The sequence below is a fragment of the Corvus cornix genome, chromosome 2, assembly GCF_000738735.6.
Source record: "Corvus cornix cornix isolate S_Up_H32 chromosome 2, ASM73873v5, whole genome shotgun sequence".
NCBI classification, from domain to species: domain Eukaryota; kingdom Metazoa; phylum Chordata; class Aves; order Passeriformes; family Corvidae; genus Corvus; species Corvus cornix.
In genome coordinates this window covers 141,109,755-141,123,686 of record NC_046333.1, presented here as the reverse complement: position 1 = coordinate 141,123,686, position 13,932 = coordinate 141,109,755, and the positions used below count along the sequence as shown (strand labels likewise).

General features: G+C 40.7%; 1 protein-coding gene across 1 annotated transcript in view; it reads left to right on the top strand.

Annotated features, from left to right (window-relative positions):
• The window catches only part of ENPP2 (ectonucleotide pyrophosphatase/phosphodiesterase 2), a 72,639-nt gene extending 62,609 nt beyond the window's left edge, over window positions 1–10,030 (top strand). The window contains 5 exon segments of the mRNA XM_019289302.2: window positions 123–258; window positions 1,046–1,123; window positions 3,721–3,853; window positions 4,435–4,591; window positions 9,418–10,030. Of these exon segments, the coding sequence (XP_019144847.2) occupies window positions 123–258; window positions 1,046–1,123; window positions 3,721–3,853; window positions 4,435–4,591; window positions 9,418–9,588 (675 nt within the window). The 3' untranslated portion in view covers window positions 9,589–10,030.
• The last annotated feature ends 3,902 nt before the right edge of the window (window positions 10,031–13,932 follow it).

The window sequence follows — 13,932 nt, the reverse complement described above, 5'->3', positions numbered from 1 at the left end:
GGATTTGGTTGTAGTGGTTTATTTTACTACACAAGGCCTTCTGTGCAGTCTGTCAACTGTTTCCTTTTATCTGTAAAAGCTGAAATTACTTTTTTTTGCTTTCTCCATGTTCCTCAATACAGGCAGAGGTATCAGGTGTCCCGGAGCACCTGGCCAGCTGTGTGAGGCCTGACCTCCGCATTTCTCCAGGAAACAGCCAGAGCTGCGCCGCATACCGAGGCGACAAACAGCTCTCCTATGGATTCCTCTTCCCTCCTCGTAAGTTTAGATAGCTTTTTAGTACCTAGGGATTTTGCAATTGTCTTGTTTTGTTAGGGAAAACCTTTGGTATGAACATACTCCAGGCAAACCCCACCAGATAAAAACAGACTAATTTTGAATTCAAACAACAGTAAGATAAACATATTTTTAATTCATAAATCCAAATTAGACTTTTGCATACTGTAAAAGTTTCTACCATCCTATAGAAATAGTGATAGTAGAAAGCCTATGTAAACAAGTGTTCTTGATTCTCCTGATGCACTTGCTTTACTCCAGTATTGGAGCAGTGATCTTCTGGGAATAGTAAATGTTGAAGGGGCACAACTTTCTCACAGCTGTGAACTTCATTGCTCTGCCTTCCTCACTCAGTGGCTGAAATATTTTATGGTGGATTTCTGAAATGGAATTACTGGTGCAAAGGCTTGCTCAGAACTAGAAGATAATTCCACACTTCTTTCCCAGAAAATTGCTGGCCACTTTTGTAAATGCCTGCAGAGCAGCTCTCTGCCTTTTAAGAGAGCAAAAATAGATGAGCTATATGAAAATAGTTTGAACAGACTGACAGTTGAAGTAAAGATAAAATCCTTCCTTTCCATGCTCAGCTGTCATGTTAAAGACAAATTTTGTGTATGTAATGTGCATTTCTGGATATAGCATTCAGATTGCTGTTTAGATTATAGTATTCCCTTTGGTTAAGATCTGAAGCCATTTTCAAAACATTTATATCTTTTACGAAATTCTTATATTTAATCTCATTAATATTTTTCTGTTTCACTGTTTTCAGAATTAAGTTCCTCTGCAGAAGCAAAATATGATGCTTTTCTAATAACAAATATAATTCCAATGTATCCTGCCTTCAAAAGTAAGTGCTTTTTTCCATGACTATACTTCTCTTTAACAACAAGTTTTTTTTTTTTACTGTGTGTTGGATTATGGAATAAACTGATGGGAGAAGTTTAGAACATAAAATTCAGTTACCTATAGCCAGCAGATAATACCTGTGGGCACCTGTATAGTGCTAGGTATGGGCAGGCTATATATGCCACAATATAAATAAATAATAAATAAATACCACAAGAAAGGCTTAAGTTTTAAGAAAAGTTTATTTTCCTTGGTGCTGGGCTAAGGTAAGAGCACAGACGTGCTGTTGGTCAGCAGTTGCGCTTTATGTCACAGTAATTCACTGTCTGCAAGATCATTCAGATTCTCTTGTCTGTAGCCCAAGCTAGTGCGGAATGTACTTAGGCAACAGCTGGAGCCTGAGAGCATGTTCAAGCCTGGGAGTGTGTCCTTGGCATTTTGTAGTTCGGGGACAAGTGATTAGATTTGATTTTTTTCTCCATGCCCTTAGAAGGAGACTGAACATATTTATTACCTATAAAGAAAAAAGAGAAAACCAATTTATGGAAAATGAGGGATGATTTAAACCTGTCTGAAACTTTCAGTGCTGCAGGATTATAATACTAACATTTCTTTTGTCTGCACATCCCTTTTCTCTCTAGTCTTGCCAAGAGGTAGGAAAACCATCAGGCTATTCTGGTGGCATTTTTGGCTCGGCAGGGATTGACAAGCCTTGGAAGAATCTCAAGAGCCTGTTCTTGTGAGATTTCCAATTAAGATTTTAGGCCAGAGAGGTTTGGATAAACATCAAAGCCTATGGGAGCCTGTTTCTTTTTAACCAGAAAAGAGTGTTTTTAACTGAAAAGCCTCTGTGTAGGACCAAGTGGTGATGTTTGCTGGAAATTTGAGCAAAAGCACGTGACTGATTACGTAGTGAAAAATTATCAGGGATTTCCCGCTCCTGAGTCACTTCATAAAAGTGCTCTTTATGCTAATGTTAATCTCAGTATTTTGCTGAAATGCTAATCACAGGAGAACAACCCACCTCTAGCAGCTCATTTTGTCTAGTGGCCTTCTTCATTGCAAGTGGGTGAAGGATTCCTTGCAAAAAAATTCTGGTACTAATGTCATTCCTGCAGAATTACAAACCACTCCATGTATGCAGGTTGCAGTGCTGAGAGCCAAGTATAAGCTGATTATAAGGATCTTTTTCTGTAACAGGTGAAATAGGAGGTGGCAGTTTATGCTTTGCTGGCTTTGGTGGTAGTGCTGGCTGCAGAGGGCCCCCTCCTCTGCTTTGTTTTTATAATTGACTGTCCCATCCCATCCCCACAGGCAATAATTCTGTGTCCATCTTTTCCATAGTGAGATTGGCTTAAGCAGCTCCTGCTTTGCTGGAGCTACAAAAATTATGCCCCTGGGCTGGGACCACATTGCCCTGGTGTTGCTCTGTATGCGATTGCAGTGGGAAGTGGAACAGGGCTCTGATTTAGATACAAAACTCAAGGCAGTGAGGAGAGACGGAATCTTTCCTTTTTGGACTGTTTTTTATTGTTAAGGCACATGCACTGGAGGAGTGAGCAGCTGGAGGAGTGGTATTGCCAAGTGATTAGGCTGAAGTTCTTGTTAGACCACTGCTGGTGGGACCCTGGGCATCAGCCCCAGCTGGCTTAGAACAAGGTGTACAAGGGAGCTTTCTGAGGCTGGCATTGCCACCAGCTCCAGGGAACCATGGACTTAATGGTCTGAGCTGACAAGACAAGAGTTAAACTCTTACAAGTTTGAGAAGTTTTGTTTACATACACTTCTGTTAGTTAAAAAAGAAGAAAAAAAAAGAACTGTAAGAATGATGTCACTGGAGATTCCAGTGTGTTTCCCATCTCTGCAAGAATCTTAACTTGCTAAGGTTGAGGAGGACATGGTGGGAGAAAGTGTGTCATGCTCTTCCCAAAGGCTGCTGTAATGACATGACTTTGGTCCTCTTTGATTGCATTTAGTTTAAAAGTTAAACATTTTGTATCAAAGGAGAATTTAACTGAATGAATATGACCTTTGTATTTCCCTTTCTTTTAAAATGCTTGGTTTCAGCTTTTAATCATGGTGCTGTATCCTTTTTAAAATTAATAAAAACCCCCAAAACACACCACCCCAGCATATTTCCCTGTAAGCAGGTAACAAAGACAAAGGTAGCGTTTACAGAGATATCAAAAACGTGTGAATAACTGTTTCTACAGCTTGGTGAAGGAACAGCAGAACCTCTGTGCAAGGCCTGTGGTAATGCCAGCCTGGGAGCTGTACCGTGCATTTCCTTTATCACTGGTTGGGGGAAAAAAATCAACAGAGAACAAAGAAGCCTGAATAGGCTTTACTGACAAAACTGAATGAAGCTGCAGTAACTCTGTAATGCTTAGTCTTTGATTTCCCCTACTATCTCACAAATAATATCCACTGGATTTTTATCTTCAGGAAGAAGAAAACTGTTTGTAACCTCGACATGTTTTGACTTATCCAAATCTTGGTGTGTTGTGGGGTTTTTGTTTGGTTGGGTTTTTTCTGTTTGTTTTGGGGTTTTTTTATTACTTTTGGTTTGATTGTTTGGTTTGGTTTTCTTCCCCACAGAGGTGTGGAACTATTTCCAAAGGGTTTTGGTGAAGAGATACGCCACTGAACGAAATGGAGTCAATGTTATAAGTGGACCAATCTTTGACTATGACTATGATGGTTTACATGACACACCTGACAAAATAAAACAGTAAGAGTTTGTCTTTAAATTGGTTTGCTGTTGCTTCTCTTGCTGATGACTTTATCTTAAACAATTAATTATCTGCACATCATTTGATTTTTGGGAGGGGACATAATTTTCTAGCTCTTTCTAAAGTTATTGGGACTGAATGCCCATGTAGATAGGACAGTGATAAAAATAAGGAAATGACAATTCAGCAGTTAACTTTTCACCTTGACTTTGAAATTGTGTTCATCCTTGTCTTGGTTTGAGATGAAGCTGAATTAGGTTCCACAGAGTCTATTGTCTCTAAAATTCTCTAGAACTTAAGAGCAGTGCTATTGAGTTACATGCTCAAGTCTTTTGTTAATTCTGTAATGCATTCTCTCTATGTCTTTGAACTGAAGAAGCCTTTCAGCGCTGCAGGAGGTAATTATGTAGCACAGTGTGAGCTAATTGGATGCTCACTTTCAACAGTATTCAGGAATCAAACACATCTCAACAATGTATGTGTGTCCTCACACGTAGGAGAGGAAAGACCATGTTGTTTGTGTAACCTTCTTCCAAACAAGTTCATCCTTTGTGGATAAATATTTGCTTTATTCCCTCAGGTTTGTGGAAGGCAGTGCAATCCCTGTTCCAACTCATTACTATGCCATCATAACCAGCTGCTTAGATTTCACTCAGCCAGCCGACAAGTGTGATGGACCGCTCTCTGTGCTCTCATACATCCTTCCCCACCGGCCTGACAATGATGAGAGCTGCAATGTAAGTTTTGTTGCACTACTGCAGCTCTGGGGTAAACACGTTCCTGGGACATGTGAAAACCCATTACTATTAGAAGCAAGTGCTCACTGATGTCTTGAATGGGAAGCAGAGGATAGTGCCTCTGTTAAGCGAATGCACGCCTCCATTATATCAGCAACAATATGGAACTATTACTGCACCTAAAATTGTCTGGAAGCACTGACATACAGTAGGTTGGCAGTATTGTTTATTGCCTGTAGGATTCTATGTTTTGTCAGTGTAACTTCAGAACAGACTGGGGGGAGGCTGTATAGGTAGACATACTGTGCTGGCAGCCAGCCTGATGTTTTTATGGAGGTCAGTTTCTATATGCAGGTACAGTGCAATCTGTCTGCTACAGCAGTCTGGGTGCATCAATCAGCATGATTATATCCAACCCACACAGTATTAAAAGTAGATGCTATAACCGGCCAAGGGTAGAATTGTAGTTCTTGCTGTTTTCAGAACACCTTGATGCAAGGGAAAGGTTTGGGTTCTTATTACAGAGCTAGCCAAACACCCTTCTGGTTTCTTTCCTATCTTCCATTAGGATGCAAGATCATCTACTGTAAGAATCTTAATGAAGGCTTTGGTCTGGTCAGCACTGCAGAAAGTGCACACTTGGCAGCTGATCGTGTGGCAGGAGGGCGTTGGGTCCCCCATGGGCTCCAGTGCTCTGCGAGGACAGCAGAGCTCCCAGGCAGCTGTATTTAGACTTGTCCTTCCGCCTGAACTTGTTCTCCCATTACACAGCTGTGTGAATTCCTGCACACAGACACTTCACTATAGGCTGCCAGGAGACTGTTTCCTGAATGAACTCATTAATGTCATGAATTTTGTATTGGCAAAAAAGTTAAGACTCCTGTTCCAGCTACAGGCAGAAATAGTCATTCCAACTCTGTACACAATTCACCTGGAACACTGTTTCTTTCTCACTCATCAAATAACCGTTTCCTGAATGAACACATTGATGTTATAAATTTTGTATAGGCAAAAAAAGTTAAGACTCCTTTTCCAGCTAGAAGCAGAAATAGTCATTCCAATTCTGAACACAATTGACCTTGAATACTGTTTCTTTTTCATTCATCAAATATTTCCTGCTTTCAGGGTCCACTTTTTAAACCCATGCTTTTGGAGCAGTATCCCTCTCTCTTGAGCAGGTCTGGCTTTCCCCTGTTTAGATTCTCAACTGCTTTGGGCAGAGATGTCTTCCACCAGGAGTCTCAGAATGTCCTACATATATTGCATTGTGGTTTTTCTCTGGACTGCTTTTCTCTGAATCAAGATCCAATTAGTGATCTGGAAATTACTACTTTGACAGGTATTAAGTGTCTCTGCCCTTGTAACTCGGCCCACATGTAATTTTATGACAAAGTAAGTTTTTTTTTCCTCCTGATATTGCATGTCGTAGTTCTCTTAAACTGCTGAAATCCTTTTTATGAGCTCTTTACAATAATGGTCTCTTCTAGTTTTTGATTTCTTACATTTCAAACCAACCTTCTTTTCTCTGTAGGTTGTGCTACTTACAGTGTATGTATTTACAGTCTGAGAAAAACTTCAGTGCTTCTGCAAGGTCATTAGCAGATATTGGTCCATGCCTTTTATATAGCAAAGAACCACTCCAAAAATATTTAAATGTTGCTCTTGAATGAAAATACAGCTAGGCAAATTTCTACCACTGAAATCCAGCATCAGTCTTACTTTTGCACATGGTGTTCCACCTTACTTGTCCGAAGAAGTGATTGCGTAAAACCTCACCATACTTCATGGATGAAATGCATGGATAACATAGGAATTTTACCTTAACATCTCCACAGTTTTCTTTTAAGATTTGAAGAAATATTAGCTTTCCCTCTGCTCTGCTCTAGCTGTACACACATTCTCTCTCTTCACACAGCCACTGAAGAACACCACTACTCTTCTCATCTGAATTTGTTCCTTTTCTAAACTGTGTTTATTCATGGTGAGGTTATGCCCATTTATTCTTGTGTCAACATTTTTCTGTGTCTTAAATAGCCCTTCTTTGGGATTTACCCTAGAGATGATTTATGATGATTCTCAAAGCATATACTTCTCTCTATTCATGGAAGACCCAGGATCTTTTTTGCCCTTTTAAGAGAGGATGAGCCTGTTGGCAGACATCCTGTGCATCTCATCCAGTCCAATCTTTTTTTTCCCCTGGATCATGAATGAGATTAAGTACTGCAGCTCAGATCTCAAAATGAAAATGGTTTTCTTTCCATTGGACACAACTCCTCTGATACTACCTATAATTTGCTTTTTCCATAGCTGTGTTGTAATGGTGGCTCACATTTGTGCACAACTGATACACTCAGTTGCTTCTCCTGTGTGTCAGTTTGGATAACCCAATTTCATGCTATACTGGGAGCTCCTGCATCTGCATCCTCCACTGTGCTATTCCAGTCTTCCTCTGCATTGACAGGAGTTCCTGACTATTGGGGCTTTTTCCTAGCAACTAATGACCTTGGCACAAGAAGCATGTGTGAAAACATTACACAAAATCCTTTCCAAGACCAAAGTTGAAGGAACCCTAGAAACTACTGGAAACTTTCTCTAGGCGACTGTTTTCCCTTCAGCAGAACACTTAAATTTCTTTTCATTAGTGAGTTCCTCACCCACCTGTCTACATGCATCATGTTCAGCTTTCCATTTGATATTCAGAGAGATTCTTGTGCAGAATATCTGGTGTTTTTTCCACTGGATTTTGGGTTAGCCTCCTAATTGATTACCTATTTCTATTTGTCTCCGTGTTTTCAATTGTTATTTTTTCCTTCTAAAACTCTCTGTATTATGGGGGTGAGACTAAGCACTACAGTTGGAGAAAACTGTCATTTTAAATGTAAACACTTCATTATTATGTGGCAATATAATACCATGTTAGTTGATCACTGTATTTCAGATCCTTGCTGCTGCACCTGAGGCTTCATGGGCAGGTTGTGGACTAGAAAAAAAAAAAAATGGAAATCAGTGGATTGATTTTCTGGAGTCATGCAAATGCCGTCTTGCTGGACTAGGTTTAAACAAGCCTCACAGTCCTGTGATTTATTCATGTTGCAGATCTTTTGCACACTGCTTGTATTCAAAAAAAGTGAGCTTTGTAGCTTGCTCATAACTTCCTTTTGAGCTCTGCAGATTTCCTGCTCAGAAGAAAGGCTTGAGGAAAACAAAAATGTCACAGTGGCTGCATTTGCAATAACAACCCTGTTGAGGCCTGTTTGCAGACTTCTGATTGCCAGGCTGAAGGCTGAGCAGGGGCTTCCTGCAGCCACATGCTGCCAGGTGGCATTCCTGGAGCATGGCACTGCAGGCAAAGGGGAGTGAGCAGGATGTGCTCCCTCCTCTTCCCTCTTAATTTGCATCTTTCTTTTCTTGTTCCAGACCTGGTTTTGGTCCTCAGGTTGTTAGTGATATGGAGAGGAAAGCTGGTTTGGGGCTGAGAGCTTTGAACTGAACAGGTGCTGACTCGGTCATGGACATTTGCTTTAGAGCAGCCAGCTGTGATCTGTCTGGGACTTTGTGTCCTCTGTGCAAACGACCGCGCTCACCCTCCCGGCTTTTGTTGGGTGACCCACTTCCTGGTCTGTGGCACAACTACTACACTGGATGGGCTCTGGCATTGCTGGAGCTTAGTCTTGGTCTATGAGAGGGTCACTTAGTAGGAGGACCTTGCTGAGACAGTCAGAAAAGAGTTCATTTCCAGGAATAGGCCCAGAAGTAGATTTTTATCAGCAAGATTTCCAAGTCACACACATGAAGTCTAAATACCGGAGATACCATTCCTAACTTGCTTCCCTAGCAGTGGTTTAGAGGTACCAGCCAGAGGGGCCAAAGAGGGAAAAGTCCTGTTTGCTTTGTCCTTTTCCCATGTCTGCTCCCTGTCATGCAGTGCCCAGGCCTGGGTGCAGTGCTCATGGCACATGTTGCTGGGCTGGTTAAGGCACACAAACAGCCAGTCCCAGTCACTGCAGCGTTTTGCAGGGCTGATTTTCTGATGTGTTTGCAAGTTACCTTAGTTTGTGTATGACTCCAACGTGTGCTGGTGCTGGCACAAGGCATGAGGCAGCAGCTATCCCCTAAGAGCATACAACCTGACCCCAATCACTCTGGCAGCATAACCTTCCTGATTTTTCTTTTTTTTTTTTTTTTTTTTTTTTTTTTTTTTTTTTTTTTTTTTTTTTATCAGGAAATGTTTGGTGAAATTCTTTTTTTTATCAGTGAAAAATATGTATGTTCCAGTAACAAGAGTCTTTATGTACCTACATAAACCACTGTCCCAACTGTGTAAAGAATTGTAAAGGTCTCCTAAAAGTAAAGTGGAAAGATTAAAATATTACTGTGTTAGATGATGTAGTGGTCAATTGAGAATAATGTATAGGGGTAGGATTCAAAGCCAAACAGCCTAGAGTTTGGTCTTTGGTAATACAAAAATAATTAATATGGAGTTCCTTCTGTGAGATAAAAACTATGGAGTGACCAGTGGATCTTCTAAAAATATATGGCTGTTTTTCTGAAACACCTGCAACTTGAACCTAGCTTTTTCTAGATGATTATGTTTTTGTGTCAACCCCATCCTAAAATGGGTACTGAATTAAAACTGTAGGATTCATCTTGCTTGCTAAATGTCAAATCTGTTTTCTTGGAACTCATTTACCTTATTAATTCCTGAATAAGGCACAGAGGTTCTTCAAATCTGGAACAAATGTGTAGACAAGTTGCATTTGCTTTTGGAGATGATTTTTGACAAGACTTACTATAAAACGTTTTTTTTTTTTTTTTTTTTTTCCCAGAGCTCTGAGGATGAATCAAAGTGGGTTGAAGATCTCCTGAAGATGCACACTGCACGTGTGCGTGACATTGAACAGCTCACTAGCTTGGACTTCTTCCGAAAGACCAGTCGCAGCTACACAGAAATCCTCTCCCTAAAGACATACCTGCATACGTTTGAAAGTGAAATTTAGCTTTCTAACCTTTACTCAGTGCATCCTTTTATCAATTGGTGTATATTTTTATATTGTTTTTATATTTATTAATTTGAAGCCAGGACATTAAAAATGTTAGTATTTTAATCCTGTATCAAATCTTAAACATTAAACCTTTGTGTCATTTGTTTTGTTTCTCTAATGTTTAATATAGGTATGTCTCTTGGTTGATTTAGTAGTGCTTGTAATACTGCATTTTGAGTCCTTACTCGGAGCTTTTAAGTGGTGCTGCAAGGTTTGATGCGTGCATCAAGGAAATTTCTCATGCTCCTTTACCACACTTGTAGTCCTGTACTGTATATCAAAATACTGAACATGTAAAATTACATTCATTTACTGATAACTGTGTGACAGACATATTTAAACACTATAGACAAACAGCATCTTAAATATAATAAACCACACATTCAGGTTTTTTTAATGTGTTTTGATTTCCTTTCACAGGGATGTTCAGAGGGGCTTGTGGGCAGCTGGATGCTGACAGATCTCTTAGTGAGCAGAGCCCTTCTCAAGAGCCTTAGGTTTGCTGGTAAGAGGACTGCCGGGGCCCAGGTGCCCTGCCCTGGTACTCAGCAGTGAGACGTAAAATAGACACCCACAGCAGTCATTACTGGTTAGGTTTTGCTATAGGGGCAGAGCTGGGAGGGGAGGATGCTTGCTGTCATGAGCTAGCAGGGAATTATTCCATGCTTGAGGCCACTTGGCCCTGCTCTGGAACTGTGGAAAGGATCCAAGGTGATAACATCGGTTGTTGCTGGTAGGGCTGTGTCACACCCCTTCTCTACCACAGCTGGTCTGGGCTGGTTCATGGGAATACCTGCTCCATCATCCTTTGCTTCAGCTTTGGGGGAAATTGAAATGAGACAGAAGCTGAAAGAGGTGACATTGCTAAATATACAACAGTGGACTTTTAGCTGTGAGAAGAAAATCTGATTTTTATCATCCTGTTCTAATGGACAGAGCCTGAGATGTGTTCCCCTAGTCTGAGGCTTAATGGCAGCCCTCATTCTCAAAGGAAACCCCTTGGTCTGATTGCACACATATAACTTCTGGTACAGTGAAGTCCATACAGTGGATGGCACGTGATTCAGAGCCATCACCTAGACCTGGTCAAGTCTCTGTTTGCTACTTCAGTGCAGTAACAATCTCATAATCCTGGCAAGCCCCCCTACAAGTGCCACTGAGGGCAGAGTCCTAAGACAGTGGAGTAGACACTGTTGTGTGCTGGTATCTGGATAATGGCCTGATTTGGCTTGGACAGCTTTTATAGAAGACATATTATGGAGCATTAGTGTTAGTGTAGCTACATGATGTAACAGAGAAATTATCGTTTAGAATGTCTTTGAGGCTGAAACCCACTAATGCCACTATTGTAAAGCCTTCATTTGAGGTTAGAGATTTCCCTCTCTCTATGAAAGTTGTTTGTGTCTATTTTCTCCTTGAGGGTTGCAACTACTGAAGGGAAGAGGGAGGGGCTGGAAAGCATCTCAGCCATGTAAACAGACCAGTAGCCAGGTCTCCGAAGTAAAATTAGTTTGGCACAACAGCAACTTGCACCCCTGTAGCATCCATCTAAGAGAAAGTAGTAAATTGGAATTAATCATGTTGACATAGATAATAAAGATCTTGTGACCAGTAGACAAAAATTTATTATTCTAGGTGCCAAGTTCTGTTTTATTTAGAAAACACAAAACTTGAATGCTTTATAATACCTCCAAAATGTTAGGATGGAAATTCTAATAACTGCACAAAGCTACGGGAAACATCCTATTCTTGCAACTTAATAATTATCTCTTGTGGTTGTCTGGTAGCACAGAAATATTTTCCTTTAAGCTTTCAGCAGGGCTTCTTGCCATGATAAGCTTTTATGTTCTTACATGTACTATAAAGGGTATTTCCTTTGGATTTAAAAGAGGTTTCTCTTAAGACCTAATTCCTTCAACATGAACTTTAGTGATGATTTAATGTGGTGGTTCATAAACTAAACTAAAGACCACCCCTGCTCTTTTGCTTTGACATTAATCTGTTGCTCTGTTTGGGTTTTTAATCAAATTGAACAAATTATGTAATTATTTTCTCCCAAAATAATATGAAATTCATACCAAAGGAACATTTAAGCTCTGAAAAATAATCTTGTGTTCACAGAAGTTTGCTTCTGAAATATAATTAGTGATTGAAAATTGTTGTGAGAGACAGTTTAACTCTTGGTTCCACTAAAGAACGATGATTAGTGTGTTGGGAAACATCATTTTTTTGACTGCATTTCTTATTGTGACAGTAAATAATAGCAATTTACTTCTGTCCTACCTACTTCTCTTCAGCCTTTGGCTCTATGGTCTTGCATGATGTTGCTGTTTTATTTTATTGTGTTAGCAGAAATAACTGCACTGAGAAATACTTGTGGTGATTTCTGCATGTGGCATGGGGTACTTTTCCCACTGAAAGATGCCTTATCAACTCAAAAGCTCTAATGCAAAGCTAAAGCCTTGTAAATCCCTCTAAGCAACATGAGCTCTGCAGGAATGACAGGTATTTCAAAGGAAACTTGTAATTTGCCTTTGGTGTAATATTCAGGGTGAATGTTAGCTTAGGGCACAGGGAAGGAACCCCTCTGCTTTCCAATCCTGTTAGACCATTTTGAAAAGATGAAATACCACTTGTTTCTGTTACATGTTGCCTTTTCTGGCTTCAGCAAGAGGTCCATTGAGGAGAACAAGCACTGAATTTTTCTGTTAAGCAAACACTATTTTTGAGGGTTTGGTAATTACTGTTTGTACTTGGTGATCCAAATTTGAGGCATGTTCAATGGGTTAGAGGCAGTTCAGTTGAGCAACTGCCACAACAACGAAAGCCATGGTGTCCTGCACACCCAGCAAGGTCCTTTTACTCGGGAAAAATCCTTCAGAGGCAGTTAGGCAACTGGAATAACCCTGCTACTGGAAACTGTTGCTTTTTAAAACCCATTTTCCACAGTCACGTATCCTTAATAGATAAGCACTGAAAGCAGGTCAAGTAACCTGACCAAGAGAATAGTTGTGATGGTGAAATTATGGCAAAAGTCACCATCCTGTTCTGGCAGTACCACAGTACTCAATGACTGATGATTATGTGCTGTCCTGGTCAGCTAACAGCTTGATTAGATTGATACTTTCTATTTGCTGTTTCTCTCTTCTCCATGTCCAGCCTTTAGCCTCTTTATGGGGTTAGGTACAACATTCAACAGTTTTTGCACTTGTTTGAATGTTGGTTCTGTTTTGGTAACAGCAGATCAGTTTGTATTGTGTTATAAAGCAATTTCAGCTCCAGATGAACAAGAAAATGAAAAGATTTAATTGTCAGGTCTGTGCCATCCTCTGAAGGTTTTCCAGAGTTCACAGGGATATAGGGTGAGTAATAACCATGTTTAATTAGGCCAATCTTGCTGTGTCCCTGGAGGCTCCTCCAGAGCAATCCTGCCATGATCTCTTTCTTCTCAGTGCTTTATATGCAAACAGTCGGTCAGCTGAATGTGTGAAGATTTTAAGACTAACAAATGAAAACACACATGCATGGCAGGTTTATGAAGTCCCTGCTCCCCTTGCATTTCGCTTCTTCCTATACATCAGTCTGTATAGGGTGAAATAGCTCTCTAATTCCTGCACATAGCCAGAAGCAAACCTTTTCAGGAAAGCTGAAGGAGCTCCCCTCTGAAGGTGTTGCTAGTTGCAGGAGAGAGCAGGAACTTGGGGAGTGTCTGGCTTGGACTGTGAGGACACAGTGCAGAACCTGATCTGAAAGAAAAAAATTTGTAGCAGCAGGGAACTGATGTTCCAGCAATCCTTCCCTTCAGTCTCACATCCATATCAAACATCTTTAATTACCTTTAAATTTGTATTACACTCCTGTGCAGATTACCCTGGCTCCTTTGTGCAGGAAGCAGAGGAGATACTGCTTGCAGTGCAATTGAGAAAATTCCCCTGCAGATTCGCTTGTTCTGCCCTGTGAGAGAAGGATACAACCAGGCCTTCCCAGAGTAGGGGAGAGTATGGGTGCTGCAGGGCTGCCATCTCCTCTCTGCTCCAGTACAGTGCTCTTCCAATGGGTTTGTCACTTAAGGCAGCAGGGTTTATTCTGCTGGTTTGGCACAGAGAGACAAGTGAAACTTCACAACCTTCCTGGGAGGCTGCTGTTACACAGGCATGGATGAAACTGTGGCATGGAGAGGTTGGATAGTCTGTTTATGTGCACGCATAGAGTATGGCCAGTAAAGCTGGTCACAGCGCTACTGCGCGGGGCTTAATACGTGACATTTTGAAATCATTTCTGATAGCGCTATCACTGAGG